The sequence below is a fragment of the Dasypus novemcinctus genome, chromosome 10, assembly GCF_030445035.2.
Source record: "Dasypus novemcinctus isolate mDasNov1 chromosome 10, mDasNov1.1.hap2, whole genome shotgun sequence".
Lineage (NCBI taxonomy): Eukaryota > Metazoa > Chordata > Mammalia > Cingulata > Dasypodidae > Dasypus > Dasypus novemcinctus.
In genome coordinates, this window is record NC_080682.1 from 117,133,973 (window position 1) to 117,152,745 (window position 18,773).

At 40.0% G+C, this 18,773-nt stretch overlaps 1 protein-coding gene across 36 annotated transcripts in view; it reads right to left on the reverse strand.

Annotated features, from left to right (window-relative positions):
• DLG2 (discs large MAGUK scaffold protein 2) overlaps window positions 1-18,773 on the reverse strand; it is a 2,400,703-nt gene that overhangs the window by 62,919 nt on the left and 2,319,011 nt on the right. For all 36 annotated transcript variants that reach the window (XM_058306073.2, XM_058306075.2, XM_058306074.2 and 33 more), the window contains one exon: window positions 11,880-11,955. In XM_058306073.2, coding sequence (XP_058162056.1) covers window positions 11,880-11,955 — 76 coding nt within the window. The remainder of the gene's footprint in view (window positions 1-11,879; window positions 11,956-18,773) is intronic.

Here is an 18,773-nt window from a genome sequence, read left to right on the forward strand (position 1 = left end):
CTTTTGTGAGGCTTCACCCCCTGACCCTCAAGAATCAGCAGGTGGCAGGCTCTTCTCTCAAGATCAGCAAGTACAAGGTCAACACCACTTCTTGTGCCAGCATATGCAGGGAACAGTTGGCAACTCTGCCTAACTCTCCTTCTGTGGAAGCTGAGTATTGGAGACCTTTCAGGAAGGTGTTTATTCTAGCCTTATAAGGGGAGAGAGGTTGGGATGTGTGTGCGTATGTGTGTGTGCGGGGGAAGGGGAGGGTAGAGATGGGCTAATATTTCTAGGCATTTTACATGGATTATCTCTTTTAGTATGATTCTCATTTTCACCTACATGGTAACTGAGGCTTAGAAATTGTTCAAATAAAACTCAGAAGGCCATTAGACAGGGGTGACTGGCCTTGACCAAACCCACGTCGTAGGACCAAAACTTGAGAGAGGCTGCCTTTCCTTAAACACCTGCTGTATGAAAATAAACAATGCCAGCCAATAAAAAACAGACACTTTTAAAAGGGGCTTTCCACTGGAAAACAGCCCAAATAAGACAATGCAGCTTAGATAGCCAATCAGAATATTTCCAGGCTTGCTTCAGCGCTTGCCTCAGGCCTGCTCCTTACCGCTTTCGGTTTTGCCACGCTGGACTGGTAAGTCACTTGTTGCCCAAATAAACTTTAATACATTTTTTTAAATAGCCTGTTCACTTTTATAATACCTTGTGATAATTCTGATAGCAGTTAGTCGGTCTGTTTGCAATCAGATGTTCTTGCTATGTTTGAGTATCTCAAATTTGAGCATGCATGAAGAAATCTCCGGGGAGCTGTTAAAATGCAGCTCTCCCAGTTCTAGCCCCAGAGATCTTATTCCAGGATGGCCATTGCGACTGGGCACCTGCATTTCTAAAAGGCGCCTCAGCTAATGCTGATGTAGGTGGTCCAGTCTACACATTCTCTTTTTCCTTCCTAAGTATTTTTCCAGTATCTTTCCTCTTTCGCTTGGTATTCTTTATTCCTGAAACAGGGCTTCTCTCTGTCTCACCTGCATTATCAAAATGGACTCCTGGTCTCAGGGTTGCCTTCCTTTGGACATTTTTTCCACACCCTGGTGGAAATGAAATGCTAACCTCTACTCAAATCTTACAAGGCTGCCTCTTGGCTCTCAAGTCCAAGGCCCTTCCAGTTCTGGCTCCTGATCTCCCCCTCTGTCTTATTTTCCAAGTATTTTACACCTCAGTAACATGATGCTTCTCTGACTCGCACTTGGCTGTTTCCTGTCTTTACGTGTTGGTCCCTCTGCCGACAACATCCTTTCCATCCTTTTATACCTGGTTAGATTTTATTGATCCTTCAAGGTTTATTTTGGATGTCATCTCTTTCAGGTATTTTCCTTTAAATGCCATGAGAAGCTTAAGTATTCCAGACCTGAGCTCTAATAGTACCCTGTGCTCACTTCTCCCTTTGTGCTTACCAGATTCTGTTACTTGCTAACCCATCTGTCTTGCCAGAATGTTTCATGATTCCTAAAGACAGGAACCACGCCTTGTCACTGTCTACTTCCATGGCCTGAATCAGTGCCAGGCACATAGTGTGGCTTCAGTGAATGTCTGATAAACGGAAAAGCTTAAAGAAACTGAAATCTGAAACCATCAGAGAAGAGGAGAGAACACTAAGCAAGTCAATTATTTCAGTTCACCATATTTCTTCCAACACTAGTTAAGCAAAAGCTTAATTAGGCAATGACAATGACTTGGATTTCAGGAGTATATTTTTATTTTACCAACTTTTCCTTTTATTTCCTCCTGGGGATGGGATTGACCAAACACATTCAAGTGTCAACTTAGACAATTTAAAAAAGAGCCTAAAAAACATAGTTAAGTTGAAGAAGGGAGAAGAACCATACAGACTAAGACATGTTATAAAATGTGGCTAAACATATATATAAATTTTGACAGTGGACAGATTTTAGCAGACATATTATACTAAATTTGGTATATAAGGTTGCAGGTTAACTTGATAGTTTAAACAGCGGTACTTTTGGAAACTGGGAGGGAGATGACTACTGAGGAATGCATATGCATAAAAATATGTGAGAAACACAGTTTATTCCCCATGATTATTCCATTCCCTAGACTAGCAGTTTCCTCAGTAAAACTTAATAATTAAATAAAGTGTCCACTATTACCCATTGTTCCCCTATGAGGAATAAATGAGATAATGTACTTTCATTCATTTAAAAAGTATCCATTGGGCTCAGTTGGCTTCCAGGGTTTGGAAAGGGAGACCTTCCATTGATACATATCAGAGAAGGACACTTGACAAGGGGCCCCTCTGAGAAGCACTTGGAGGGAAGCCACAGGCACTTCTTTATCGGGCTCCAATCGGTGTGTTGCTCAGGCAGTTTTCAGCAGATCTGGGAGCTCAAGGTTTGGACACATGTGAAGATCACATTCAAAAGGAAATGGAATGAGTTAGCAGCGCTCCCCAGGCTGGGCTGGTGACACCGCCGACTTCCTTGGACATATCCCCGTCTTTGCTCTTTGTGTAAAAATTGTCAGTCTGGTGAAAACCACACCGGGTGTGGTATGGGGAGAGAATTGGAAGGGACAAGAATGGAGCCAGAAAGACCAGTTAGGAAGCCGCCAGATGGTCTGAAATAGGGCAGGGATCAAGAAGAAAATAAGAATGAACCTTTTCTGAGTTTAAGAACGCTGAGGGGAGAACTTCCCTTCCTGCAGCCAGTAGGACTTTCCCTCCACGCCCCCTCCCTGGATCTGAGGGTCTCCTCTGGGCATCTGAGCTCACACCCTGGCTTTGGTTATCTAAAGACTGGCTCCAAGGAGCTTTCTTTTGCTGGCAGAAACCAGTCTCTCCCTGAAACCTAAAAGGTCACTTTAGGGTTGTTACACAAAAATTCTCCCGTGATTTACACAAGTAACTCACCCTGGGGAAGCAAACATGGTTTCTTTCTTGCTAACAAAACACTGGCTATCAAATTGCCTTTTTGATAAATGAGACAATGGCAGGCTCTGCTACTAACTCTTGTGAGTCCCTGAGAAATAGTTCTCAGTCTCCTCACCTGTAAATGACATAGTTGAAGTCAATGTCCACATGGAAATTTCCAAGACTCTATGAAGCAGAACTCAGATTTCTTAAACTCCAGCTGCAGTTTAATGCAGGGAGATAAGGGGTCCAGTCTTCATCTCTGGCCCTCTCTCTGTCTCAAGCAACATCTTCTCTCAAAGGGAGGTCAAGGCATGGAAGAAAAAACAATATTCTTAGGAACCACTGGGCCAGACATCCCAGGATGGTAATCCCCTCTGGTCCTGTAGCATCGTTTCCTATTTTTCTTTTCTATTGCCACACTTCAAGTTCAGATTTCAGACCCAGAGTACTTCAATGTACTATGAACTCTCATACCTGAACTACTTCAATGGCCTCCTTAAGCATCTCCTGCTGCCAGTCTCTTCCTCCCTCTGATCATTCAGTTCCATTTGCTCTCAGAATGCTGCACTGAGTGGCCAAAAGGTGTCAGGTAGACATAGTGCTAGGTGCTGGGGGAGGAAGATGGGTAAGTTTGAAACTTTGCCGATGGGAACCTCACAATACAGTGACGTGGGCAATGATACAGATACATTCAGAGAGTCTGCCCAGAGGTCATCACAAGGTCTGGTCTGGCCACAACCCTTCAAAAATCTTTATAGCCTACAGGATAAAGTACAAGTTGCCTGACAAATTGAAGGCACCATAAATGACTTGAATCTAATTTTCCGTTCTGAGTCCTTTTATTCTCCTTCATAAATCATCCCTTGCAATGAAAGTACAATGAAATGTGATATGGGAAATACCATATATCCTATGTCCTACCCCGTGCCTTGCTCAGGATTTGGATTCTCTGTCCTCTGTGCATGTCTACATTTTACTGATCTTTCCCTCACCTTCCAAGCCAGAACCTCCTCCTCCTCTGGAATTAAGAGCAGGTTTTCTGTCCCTCTTGTGTGGTACTGACCACTCCCCCCTTCAGGTACTTCTTCTCTCCCCCCAGAATACCTGCTCTTCCATTTCAGGAACCGTACCTTAATCATCTTCACAATTCCAAGGTGCCCATCAAGCAGCTTTGCAAGTATTGGCCTTTAACGGAGGCTTATCCAACGGCGAATTGAACCCTTAAATCAAGACTTGTTTCCTCATTTCATTCTGGCCACAGCAGAGAAAGTGTGCGGACCCAAGATACCCTTGGAAATGTTCTCAAGAAAGATAAATGTTTTCAAGGAAAATGAGCTTCACTGTTTCAGGATTCACATTTATGCCCAAGTTAGTGTTTGAAAAGTTAAACCCAATGCCCTTTACTTGTTCATTTTTCTGAAAAAGCACACGTGACATGATTTCAATGAAGAAGAGAGCATGCTGTAGTAAAAAGATAATGGGCTTTGGAACCAATCAGAGATGAGTTCAAATTTCTTAACCTCTCTGAGCCTCAGTTTCTTCAAATATAGAAAGAGAGAGTATGTATTTTCCTTTGAACTATTGCCACATTAGTCTCTGGTTAAATAGGAATAGTTATTTATTTATATACTACCTTAATCTAAAAACAGGTAAAAGTGTATACCATACATTGCCTATTGCTTACATATGGGAAGGATATTGATAGTTCTCTCAAACTATCTCATACATATATTTCCCTTTCTTAAATTGTAGGGATTTTTAAATAAAAAGGAAACAAACTTTAGCATAAACCACTAAATAGTCATTGATTTTTCAATGGAGGAGAAGAGCTTGGTTGTGAAAATGATGCACTGTTCTAAATGTCTCAAGAAGTAATAGAATGGGTGGTGAGGAAACTGATGAAAAAGGAACCAGGAAAGAAATGAAGGTGCTGATTAAGTTTCCACCAGAGACTGGTTTGGGTGGGTATGCATCAGGAATGTGATTGGTGTTCTCAGGAGAGCTGACTGCATTGAGATTTGAGGAACTGAGATGGTTCTCAAAAAGACCCACTCAAACGGATAGCTTTTTGAGGTCAGGGGCCTGGGTGGATTGGAATTTTCTGGGTTTCTGACACAATCGTCCAATTATCTTTGCCTTTGCAGAGGCACACAGAGTGGAGAGAAAGGCTGGACATTTGTAGCACATGGATATTTTTAAACAGAAAGCCTCAGATTTCCTCATGGACACCCTCAAAAGTCAGCGGGCCCCAAGTCTCGCAGCTTTCCCACAGTCTTCCTGGACGTCTTAGCCCCATTGGCGACAACTCCCATTACACCAGCCATAGCTTGGTTTCCATGACCTGCTCGGCTTTATTCCAACTGATTCCACCCTTGAGTCCGTTCAGTCTCCTATAAGTGAGATAAACTTCTGCTCGTACCTGAAGACCCAGTTCAAATACCATACCCTTTCTGAAGCCTTTTCCTGTCCTCGAGGCATAGTTAGTGCCTCCGTTCTTCCTCTGGGGATAGTGTGAAGTAATGGAAAGGTCAATCTGCTGTCAAAATGAACTGATTTAAATCTGACTCTTGCACTTACTAGCTGTGTGATCTTAGGCAACTTAGTTAAACTTCCTGAGGCTTGGTCTCCTCAATTCTCAAATTGAGACTTAATTCCCTAAACGTATGAGGACCGTCAAGTGATGTTTATTGTCACTGCTTGTCTGCTTATATTCCTCTTTGTGAGCTCCTTGAGGAAAGAGATTTAAAAAATTTTTGCTGCTGTCCACGAACCACCTAGCAAAGTGCCTGGTATTTGGTGTTATTTTAATCAATGGAGCGTTTTGAAAAAGCCACTTAACTGCTGACAGACCAATTAAAGTCCAAGTTCTTTGACGAAGTGCTCTCTGGTCATTCCTGTGCCCGTTAACTTGAACTCTCCTAGCTCTTGTACATGCTCCTACCCCTCGTACATGCTCCTACAATGCTCTTGTACTAGCCTGCTTTACAGATACTAATTGATTCTAAGCTCACCTAGGGAAGTAACCATGTCTTTTACCCGGTATGCCTCAACATCTCACAGTGCTCTGTAACTGCCAGCTGGTGACAAGACTATTAAAAATACCCCATTCTCCTCATTCCAACCAGTTGCCCTCCTCAGTTTATGCTGAGTGTAACACAAGGTCCCCCAGACTGAGGCCTCGGTAGCAGTGATTTATTTCTGAGGTCCTCACACTTGGCTCAAGGGGGGTGGCACTCCCTGATTCAGCTCTCTCAACTCTCCGAATAGTTGGTCTCTCCTTTCAACATTGTGCCTTGACTCTTCTTAATTGTTCATTGCTTTCTATTTCTGCACAAGAGGCTTCTAATTGATATATTGTCTTCATGGGGATTTGGAAAACTATAGTTTATTATCTCTTTTTTTTTTTTTATTAAAGATTTATTTTCCCCCTTCCCCTCTTCCTGGCCTGCTGTTTTTGCTGTCTGTGTTGTCTTCTCTTCCCATTTTCTCTCTTCTAGGATTCATCAGGATTTGATCCTGGAGACCTCTGATAGGGAGAGAGGTTCGCTGTCAATTGTGCCACCTCAGTTCTTGATTTTTGCTGCGCTTCACCTTGACTCTCCCCTTGTTTCTCTTTTGATGTGCAATCATCTTGCTGTGTGATTCACTTGAGCGGGGCACAGGCTCACCACATGGTCACTCACGCGGACACCTGCACAGGCACTCGTGTGGGCGCTGGCTCACCATGTGGGCACTCATGCAGGCACTGGCTTGTCATGCGGGCACACTTTCTCTTCTTTTTTCACCAGGAGGCCCCAGGGATCAAACCCAGGTCCTCCAATATGGTAGGTAGAAGCTCTATCACTTGAGCCACATCTGCTTCCCTGTTATCTCTTAATTCTTAGGTTTGTGGAGTATTACTGCTGGAAGGCATCTTAAAAATCCCGAGGACTTCAAATAGACAGTATTTCCCAATGTTGTACTGGGCATAATTAATCAATCATGGGATTTTTTTTTTTTTCCTACTGAGAGCATATAAGTCTTCAGAATCTTTCTCAACACAGCACTACAGCTAGACACTTTTACTCTATCACTCTACATATGAGATGCAACTTGTTTGACATCCCTGATGTAGTTCAACATCATTTTACTAATAAGCCTCAAAGAGAAGTGGTGACTAGGTAATGAATTAAAATCAGACCCCAGGTCTCTTGACCCTCCTGACTTTCAGGTCAGAGCTTCTCTTTCCACTAGCATTTATACTCTATTCATTGGCCCATATCAAAGGGTCTTTAACCTATATGATAAAAGCACATGTATAATCAGGGAGAAGGAACTGACAGGAGATATCTATAAACACAATGAGACTTTACAACACTGTCCCATATGAGCGTGGGGATGCACAAGTCCAAATTCTGTAAGGCAGGCTGCAAGCCAGGAATTCCAATGACAGGCCTTGATAAGTTCCTCAGGAGAAGCTGACTGGCTGAAGTAGATGTGGGAAAGCTCTCTTCTGACTGCTGAAATCACTTCTTTAAAGGCCTTCAGCTGGTTGGATGAGACATCTCTATGTTAAACACAATCTCCTAAGTTGATTGTAGATGTAATCAGCCATGGGTGCAATCAACTCATTGATGATTTAAGTCCATGAAATGTCCTCTCATTGCTTGATTGAACAAACAACTGGGCACCATTACCTCGACAAGTTGACACATGAGCCTAGCCATCACCACACACATTTTGGCCTTACCACCCCCTCAGAAAAACCAAACCAAACCAAAACAAAATTAACACTAGCCTCACTGATACTATAAGTCCTCGGAAAGAAGGGTCTATGTTACATTTTGTACCCATCACAGGTTCTAGCCCTGTTTCTGTCACATAATAGGTATTCAACAAAATTTCTCTGATATATATCCAACTACATATAGCAGACAAATGGGATCTATCACCAAAATCTCACCAAGAGTCACTGAATCCCCCTCTCCCATATATAAGCAGTATTTGTTTGAAAGGACTCCATGCCACAATGACACATTCCCTCACCTTTTGTAGAGAGACACCATATGCTCCAATAAAATGCGATATCATCAGCGTATTCCAGGGAAAGTAAATTGTCATGTTAATCATTGGGCTGTTTCAATGAAAATTCTATTTCAAAATACAAGGGAATTGTAGTTAGTGCTCAAAAGTACTGAGAAATGACAGCTTTTCTTCTTAGTTTTTTTCATGGTGGCACCTATTGACTATAACTTGTGGTTCTATATGATGCTTACAAGCCAGAATTGTTAAGACTGGAAAGTAAAGGAAAGTAGATGAGAGGTAAAGCGTAGGAAAAGATTAAGAGGGGGAAAGGTATTTTGTAATATAGCAGTAAGCTACTAATATTATAACTTTAAAAATAGATTAAAAAGTCTATACAAGTGACAGCGGATATGACAATACTGGTGAAAGATTGAATGCTTTCCCCCTGAGGTTTGGAATAAGACAAAGATGACCACTCTTTCTACTTCTGTTGGACATTATACTTGAGGTTCTAGCTAGGGTAGTTGGCAAAGAAAGAAAAAAGAGGCATTTAAATTGGAAAGAAGGAGCAAAACTCTCTATTTGTGTATGACATGTTCTTATATAGGGAAAATCCTAAGGGATCCCTAAAAATTCTTAGAATTGATTACTGAGTTCAGCAAGGTTGCAGGATATAAAATCAATATAAAAAAGTAATCGTATTTCTATATAGTTGCAATGAACAATCTGAAAATGAAATTATGGAAACAATTCAATTTACAATAGCATTAAAAAGAATAAAATCTTAGGAACAATTGAACAAAAGAAGTGCAAAGTTATACTCTGAAAATGACAAGACATAATTTAACAAGTGGTGGAAAACTTATATCTGAAGGAAAGTATACAAGACTTTGTTGAAAGAAATGAAAGAGGCTCTAACCACAGATTCTCTGTGTTCATGGACCAGAAAACTTAATATTTTTAAAATGACAGTGCTCCCCAAATTAATCTACAGATTCAATGCAATCCCTATCAAACTCCCTGCTGGCTATGTTTAGTATTGACAAGCTAATACTAAAAATCATATGAAAATTCAAGAGATCCATGATAGCCTAAACAATCTTGAAGAAGAACAAAGTTGGAGGACTCACACTGCCTAATTTCAAAATTTCTACAAAGCTACAGTAATCAAGACATGTGGTACAGTACTAGGATAGACATATAGATCAGTGGAATAGACCAGAGATTTCAGAAATAAACTATTACCCTTATGGTCAGTTGATTTTTGACTAAGATGCCAACATAATTAAATAGGCAAAAAAATAGCTTTTCCTACCAATGTATTAGGATAACTGGTGGGCTACATTTAAAAGGATGAACTTGGAACCCTACCTCACACCACATATGAAAGTTAACTCTAAATGTCTCAAAAACCTCAAAAATATAAGAGTTAAAACTATAAAATTCTTAGACAAAAACCTATGGGTCAGTCTTCCTGACCTTGGATTAGGCAATAATTTCTCAGATATGATACCAAAAGTAACAAAAGAAAACATAGATAAATTGGACATCATCAAAATTGAAAAACTTGTGTGCTTCAAAGATTATGATCAAAGAAGTGAAAAAACAACTCACAGAGCAGGAGAAAATATTTGCAAATCATGTGTCAGATAAGGATCTATTATTGAGAATATATGAAGAATTCTTACAACTTATGGTAGTTTGAAGCTTTTGTGGATGCCAGAAAATTAGCTTCTGAAATGAATCCATTTATGTGCATTGGAAATGGGACCTGTTGATTAAATTTCTTCAAAGTGCCTTTGATTAGAATGTGTGACCCAGGGTGGGTCTTAATCCTCTTACTGGAGTTGTACGGGACCCCTGTATGAGGTTCTGCATGTTTGCTTCGTAAGTTCACAACTTTTACTATACACTTAATTGTTTATGTATGTTCACATAGAAATGATATAAAGATAATAATAATAGGGTTGGTTGTGGGAAAAATACTTTGGTTAGTAGTAATATTTTGACAATGCTCTTGAATCACTAGTTAAAAAGGTTTACCAACAATGCAAGGTATTGGTGGTAGGGTGAGTTATGAGAGTCCTGTATGATGTTACATATGTTTGTTTCCTAGGTTCACAACTATTATTATACACTTATTATTTAGGCATGTTTAGGTATGAGTGATAAAGTTCAATAAATTAATAAAAAAAAAAAAGAAAGAAATGGGGGAATAAAAAGTTGCAGAGACACACTGAAAAAACTGCAGAAACAGTGAGGAACCCAAATGGAGAGAGAAGGCCCCAGGAGCCGCACGTTGAGAGGAAACCATTTTAGCCAGGAGCTGAAAGCAGTGGGGCCCAGAGGAGAAGAGAGAGACTAGTGGATGCTGCTGGCCTGATTGCTGCAGCTTGGGAAGAAAGTATCTTCTGATGAGGCCTTGATTTGGCCCTTTTAATGGCCTCGGAACTGTAAGTGTTTAAATTAGTAAATCCCCATTGTAAAAGACAACCCATTTCTGGTATGTTGCTCCCAGTGGCTTTTAGCAAACTAAAACACAACTCAACAATGAAAAGACAAAAAATTAAAGGCAAAGGATCTGAATAGACAGTTCCCTAAATAAAATAAGATATATAAATGGCTAATGAGAACGTAAAAAGCTGCTTAACCTCTATTAGCCATCAGGAAAATGTAAATCAAACCTACAATAAGATACCATGTCATACCCACTAGGATGGCTATAATCAGAAAGATAATAACAAGTGTTGGTGAGGATGAGGATAAATTGGAATCCTCAGACACTGCTGGTGGGAATGTAAAATTGTACAGCTGCTCTGGAAAACAGTCTGGAGGTTTCTCAAAAAGTTAAACATAGAGTTATGACATGACCCAGAAATTCCACTCCTAGCTGTATTCCCAAGAGAAATGAAAGCCTATGTCCACACAAAAACTTGTTCATGAATATTCATTGCAGCATTATTCATAATAGCCAAGTAGTGGGAGCAACCCAAATATCTATCAACTCGTGAGTGGGTGAATAAAATGTGGTATATGGAATATTATTTGGCAATTAAATGAAATACTGACATATGCTACAACAATGATGAAACTTGCAAACATTATGTTAAGTGAAAGAAGCCAGCCACAAAAGACCACATATTGAAAGATTCCGTTTATATGAAATATCCAGAATCGGCAAATCGACAGAGGAAAAGGAGGTTAGAGATTGCCTAGGACTGGGTGGGGGTGGCAGGTTGAGGGAAATGGGGACGGCTAATAGTTGGTACAGGGTTACTTTTCTGTGGTGATGAAAATATTCTAAACTTTATTGTGGTGATGGTTGTATAACTCTGAATATACTAAAAGCCACTGAACTGCATATTTTAAATGAGTGAGTTGGATGGCAAGTAACTCATATCTCATTGAAGCTGTAATTTAAGAAAGCTTTACAGGTACATATATGTGTGGCTATTTTAATTGTGGTGATTGAGTTTTGTCAATTCTTTTTGTCTGTGTCTGTCACAACAGTCCATGTATTCACTTGGATGACCCACATGTGCTTTTCTAGGGCCACCGTCTTGGCTTACTAACGTGTTGTAGACGTAGTTTTTATGATGAGCAGATACCTCCTAATGAAGTCCATCCTTTTAGACCACAAATTTAAAAGAAAAAAATTAAAGAGGTGAGAACACTTAAGCTGTCTTTTTCTTTTCGTCCTCGCCATTGCATCACCATCGACACAGTGTTTCTATTGGCCACTAGCAGCTTCACTCCCACGATTTAATATATTTACCATAAACCAAATTCATCAGAAATGATATCATTATTTTTCACAATTCTTTTATAACAGTGATCCATTGCCTGGTAGCTCCATAATTTGTTTGCTATTGAAAGCTTAAGTGTTAAGTACAGTCAAACCCCTGGCAGCTGAGGCAACTTCATGTTTCCATTATTTTGTACCTACCCCTTTTGAGTCAATCACTCCAGGCTTTGCATTAAACTTCACTGTCTTCAGTCGGGCACGCTCCTTTCTTTCCACCCTAGAAGAATGGAAACAAAGAGTCTCTCGTATGACAAGGCGTTTGTGGTTAAGTTCCATATTACAGGAGGAGCACCCTCTTCTCGTCTTTACAGCTCGAATGAAATGTGTTCTAAAATATCGGTAAAGCCGCTGGGGAGGACTGCTTGGTAGTTCTTAAGGAAGTTGCACACAGACTTGCATGGGACCCAGTAATACCACTGTAGGCATAGACCCAGAAGAACCGAGGGCAGTGACACGGACAGACACTGCACACCGATGTTCACAGCAGCGTTATTCACAACCGCCAAAAGCTGGAAACAACCCAGGTGTCCGTCAACCAATGACTGGATGAACAAATTGTGACGTATGCACACAATGGAATATTGTGCAGTGGTAAGAAGAAATGAAGTCCTAAAGCATATGACAACAGGGAAGAACCCGGAGGACATTACGATGACTGAAGCCAGCCAGACGCAAAAGGACAAATATTGTATGATTGTGCTATTATGAACTAAATATGTTGTATAAAGTCACGGAGTTAATAACTAGATTATAGGTCACCAGGAAAATAGAATGAGGATAAAGAACGGAAAGCTGAGGGTTAATCTGTGCAGAGTTGGTAAAAAGGTTGCTTAGAAATCTTCAGACGTGAATAGAAATGGTCAAGGCACATCACAGTGTTTGTAACTAGCAGAGCTATTAAATGGGTATGATAGTAGTTGAAAAGGAAAGTTTAGGGACAGATATATTACTAGAATGAAAGCAAAAAAAATGTAACTTGGGACCGCATAACATAGAGAAACATTATGTGAAATATGAATATGAGTAATAGTGCATACAAGACTGTTTTTACAAAATATAAATACAAATAAACTAGAGAGAAGGAAACAGAACAGCAGTTATGTATGGCAGGGTAAGCATAGAAAGACTGAGGGGTGATAAGTTTTTTCTTTGTTTATTTTTTTGTGTTTTTTTTATTATTATTGGAATAATGAAAATGCTTTAATAATGATTGAAACAATGAATGCATAATTATCCCAAACACCATTGACTGTACACTTTGGATGGATTTATGCTTTATTAATATGTATCAATAAAATTGATTTGTTAAAAAAATGTGTTCTAAAATATTTCCATTCCTTTGTTCAGTATAAAGAGTCTTGTTATACAGTCTCTAAGCTGCCAACATGTCTCTTGAAACTTACTGTATTATATGTACTGAGTGCTACAGTATTGAAAGGAACAAAAGAGAGAGAGAAAACCAATATTTGTTATCTAAATGCTTAAATAAATAAATCAAAATCTACTTGAAGAGATGAACCTAAAGTGGAGACTACTTAAATCTTCTCCCTCTCTCTCTCCCCCTTTCTCTCCCTTTTCTTTCCTCTTCCCTTCCATTCTCTTTCTCTTAAGAACACTAAGGGTTTTCACTTTTACTTCAAAACCAAACATGCTAGCTATAATCTTGAATTTCCCCCTTCCGCCAATGTCCTTCTCCTGTTTTCTCTGCAGCTTCATCGTTTTATCTGCCACAACATTCATTCATCACACATTTATTGCCTATCATGTATCAAGCATTGGGCTGGAGAGCACAGACAAATTTTTAAAAGTATGACTGCAATGAGCCCATAGCAACCAAGTAAGGCAGGAACAGAGAAGTAAAGAAGGACCGAGAACACTGTACAGTAAGACTGCTGAGAGGAATGTGGGAGCATCTATCTCTTCGGAAGGTGAAAAGGAGCACTGCAAAGCGTTGGGTGGGCTTCCTGGTGGAGGTGCCAGTTTACTGGGGACTTGAAGGATGAGAAGGAGGTTGGCAGTAGGAAAAAGTCAGGAGGATCAACATATACCGTGACCTGAAGATTGGCCGAGATGTGTGTCGTGGTACCCACAGGGAAGTGGGGTGAGGCTGGCCAGGTGGTGGGGACCCTTCAGTAAAGGGTATCTGTGCACACCAAGGACTTTGGTGTTTTTCCTTGGAGAGTCCTACTGAACTATTAGAAGATATGAAGCAGGGACGCGACAGACTCAGATCTGCATTTTAAATAAATGGAGGGAGAGGACAGATTGTAGGAGAGAAGGGATAAGAGTCAAGAGGCCTATTTAGGTGCAATTGCCACAATCCAGGCAAGAAAATATAACAAGGTAGAGGGGAGGAAAAATTTAGGAAAATTGAAAAATATTAAAAAAATAAAACTGGTAGGACTTGTGCCTCTTTGAAGGCAGCAATTGAAGAAGAGGAAAAGAAAGGAATCTAAACTTCTCTCTAGGGTTTTTTAGCGTCCCCAGTTAGACATAATCATTTTCTCTTCCAAACTGCAATAGCACTTTCTATCTTTATGTCAGTGTTATCTCTTGGTTTCCTTGTGTTTATTTCTTTTTTGCCTTTGCACATATAAGGTTGCATATTCCTTGAGGGCAAGCCCAGAGTATTTAGCATTATACTGTAGTAAGTCTTCAGTAAATAACTTTTGAACTAAAATAATGTTCTTAGCATTGTTTTAGCATGACACTTTGTTTACACATGACTAGCTCTAATCTTAAAAATGAAGGGGGGAGAGAAAGAGAGGGAGAGAGAGAGGGAGGGAGAGATAGAGCGAGAGAGCGAGAGAGAAGAGAGAGAGAGAGAGAGAGAGAGAGAGAGAGAGAGAGAGAGAGAGAGAGAGAGAGAGAGAGAGAGAGAAACACTGAATCCACAGAAACTTAATGGTTTATGAAGCTTAAGCTATTCATAAAGCAATAATTAACAACAGACTGCTTTCTAACTGAGGGCATTTTTGTGTTTTCTCCTGAAACACAGTGAAATTCAGGGTTTCTATAGTTACAGAACAGTTTCAGAGTACATTTATTTCAGTGTGAGAGGAGAACATCTGAGTGGAAACAGCCAAACAAAAATTTCCAAAATGCATTTTCAAATCAGAACCTAAGATATTAAAGCAATATGTTCCACCATGAATTTCTGCTTACATCCACCACACTACAGCTGGGAGCGAAGTAAGCAAGACTTTGGATAAGGTGAACTGCCAGGTGGAAAGATGCTTACTGAGAAAATGTCTTCTCTGCTCTGAGATTCATCAGATTTTCTCAGTTTTAATCCAAGTGCAAAAAGTTCATATTCATCTTTTTGGACCCTTCTCCGGCTGTTCTTAGAACCTTGACTTTATCCTGGCTCCTTCGCATTAACTGGGCTAATGATGAGAAACTCTAGTTCATTAGATGGTGTCAAAATGCCTTTGCAGCATCAAAGAACGCATGCTACTTGATGAGGCCACAGAAATAAACATTTTGTACACCCATGGAACCTACATGGGTCCCCACAAGTATACAGTAGGCTGAAATCATTATTATATGAGAATTACACGGGCAGAGTGTTTGAACTTCCTTTCTGGTTTCTAAGTTCTTCCTTTTTAGTTTTCTTAAGGAATGCCCTAATTAGGCCATTGCTAGTGGTTTGTCCCATAAATTGTTTAAATCGAAGAGACACTCCATATTTGTTATGGCTTATTATTAATATTCAAGCAGGACACAGAAAAAGAAACATTTGTTTTTCCAAAGGTGTTGGGATTTTGGTTCCCACATGTTGAAGGAAATAGGGAAAATTTTGCTACCTACTTAGGTTGAAAGCTCGATTAATGATGATAATGATGATAATATGAATGGCAAATGAAGTTTAAAATATTATTATTAAAGACATCCCTTTACATTTACATTATCTCATTTGGTCCTCACAAAAGTCCAGTGATGTAGGTCTATTGGCCCCATTTAATGGATGGGAAACTTGAGACTTGGAACTTGCCAAACTAGAAAGTGGGAGAAATAAGGCCTGAACACGTATCCTCTGTCGGCCAACTTCAGTCTCTTCCACAGTCACTCAGTTTGGGAAACAGTGTTCAAGGCCCTTAGATGCTTGCCTTGTCTAAAATGAATTCTTGACAAACATGAGCTTTTAGATGGGTCATTTGTAGTTTTAAGACCAATTCAGATCCCTGAACATCTAGGCTGAGTTTTGCATAAATGCTAACCACTCCCTTCCCACGTACCCCCCATACTCCACATATTCAGAATTAAATTAACCCCAGCAAGATTTAAGAATATAATCAATGAGGAAGTGCCATTTTAATAACTGGCAGGCCTCCAAATTCAGAATAAATGTGCTGTAACATTGAAATCCAGATTCCTATTTGAAACATTACATTGCAAATATTGAATTGGTGTCTCTCCTCAGCAGTCTTCTTGGGTTCATTGAAACCCCATCAAATTTGTGCTTTCCTGCCCCAGAAGCTCATGCTTATTGCCTCTTGAGGTTCCGTGTAATCCTCTTTCCTTATTCTTTTCTCCCCTCATGTGCCTCTCTCCTAGAGCTTCCTGAGATGCATGTGGATAGTTTCCTGTTGAAATGAGGGTTAGGGCTGGGAAATAGGGTTCTAAATAATTCTGTGTCATTTTCTCTGCCATCAAAAGTTCAAAGAAGAAAGGAAAATAACCATCATTTGAATGGGTACTAAGTATTAGAAGGAGTGCTAAGCACTTTACCTCTATATTTTCTAATCTGCAAAAAATCCAGGGCTTAATATGGAACTGGGCACATAATAGGTGATTAATAAATGTTTCTTGAATGAATGAATAAATGGATGAATGAATAAGTGAATGAATGAATCTTCAAGGAGGCTGCTAGCTCTTGACCTGGAGAAAATTAAAGCTCACAAAAACATCCTAAAAAAAAGAGCAAAGTAGAAGGACTCACATCTCTTGACCTTGAGGCTTATTACAAAGCTACAGTGGTCAAAACATTAGCATAAAGGTAGACACACTGATCAACGGACTCAAATTGAGATTTCAAAAATAGACCTCCACATCTACGGTCAAGTGATTTTGGACAAGGCTATCAAATCCACCCAATTGGGTCAGAACAGTTTATTCAATAAATGGTGCTAGGAGAACTGGATATCCACAGTTGAAAGAAAGAGGACCCCTATCTCATACTTTATTCAAAAATTAACTAAAGGGAAGAGGACTTGGCTCAGTGGTTAGGGCGTCCGTCTACCACATGGGAGGTCTGTGGTTCAAACCCCGGGCCTCCTTGACCCGTGTGGAGCTGGCCGATGCGCGTAAAGAGTGCCGTGCCACGCAGGGCTGTCCCCGCGTAGGGGAGCCCCATGCTCAAGGAGTGCGCCCCGTAAGGAGAGCTGCCCAGCGTGAAAGAAAGTACAGCCTGCCCAGGAATGGCGCTACACACACGGAGAGCTGACACACCAAAAAGAAACACAGATTCCCCTGCCGCTGACAACAGAAGCGGACAAAGAAGAACACCCAGCAAATAGACACAGAGAAAAGACAACTCCAGGGGCAGAGGGAGAAATAAATAAAAAATAAATAAATCTTTAAAAAAAAATTAACTAAAAATAGATCAGGTTTTATAAAGCTCCTAGAAGAAAATGTAGGGAAAACATCTTCAAGATCTTGTGGTAGATCACGGTTTCTTAAACCTTTTACCCAAAGCATGAACAACAAAAGAAAAAAAACAGATAAATGGGACCCTCTCAAAATTAAACACATCTGCATCTCAGAGTACTTTGTCAAGAGGGTGTAAAGGCAGCCTACTTGATGGGAGAAAATATTTGGAAATCACACATCTGACAAGGGCTTAATATCTATGATACATAAAGAGATCCTACTGCTAAACAATAAAAAGATAAATGACCTGATTTAAAAAAGGGCAAAAGGGAAGGCCCTGTGGCTCAGTCAGCTGGGCTCCCGTCTACCATATGGGAGACCCTGGGTTTGCATCCCGGAGCCTCCTTGTGAAAGTAAGCTGGTCCACGCCCACTGAGAGCTGACGGCCCATGCCCCACGGAGAGCTGGTGCAGCAAGATGATGCAACAAAGGGAGACAAGCAGACACGAAAGAACATGCCGTGAATGGACACAGAGAGTAGATAGCAAACAAGCCTCAAAGGGTGGGGAATTAAAAAAAATGGGCAAAAGATTTGAATAGATATTTGTTCAAAGGAGAAATATAAATGGTGAAAAAACACATGAACAAATGTTCAACATCACTAGCTATTAGGGAAATGCAAATCAAAGCTACCATGAGATATCATTTCACATCTTTAAGAGTGGCCACTATTAAAAAACCAGAAAACTACAAATTTTGGAGAGGATATGGAGAGATAGGAATGGGAACATGGAATGGTAGAGCCTCTGTGGAGGACTGTTCGGCAGTTCCTCAGGAAGTTAAATATACATCTGCTACATGATCCATCAATACCACTACTAGGTATATACCCAGAAGAACTGAGAGCAGGGACATCAACAGACATCTGCACACTGATGTTCATAGCGGTATTATTCACACTTGCCAAAAGATGGAAACATTTGAGGTGTCCATCAACTGATAATGGATAAACAGACTGTGGTATACACACACGATGGAATATTATTCCACTGTAAGAAGAAAGGAAGTCATGAAGCATATGACAACATGGATGAGCCTGAAGGACATTATGTCGAGTGAAGCAAGACAGATACAAAAGGACCAATATTGTATGACTTTGGTATCATAAATAAAATATAATGAGCAAATTCATGGAGTTAAAAGCTAGAATATAAGTCACCAGAAAATAGAATGAGGTTAGTGAATGGAAAGCTAAGGGTTAATCTATATAGAATTGGTAGAAAGGTTGTTTTTAAATGTTTGGAAATGAATAGAAATGGTGAAAGCAAATCATAGTGTTTGTAATTAGAAGTGCAAATATTTGGGTAAGATAGTGGTTGAAAGGGAATGTCTAGGATCATGTATATCACTAGAAGGAAAGCTAAAAAAATGAAATATTGGACT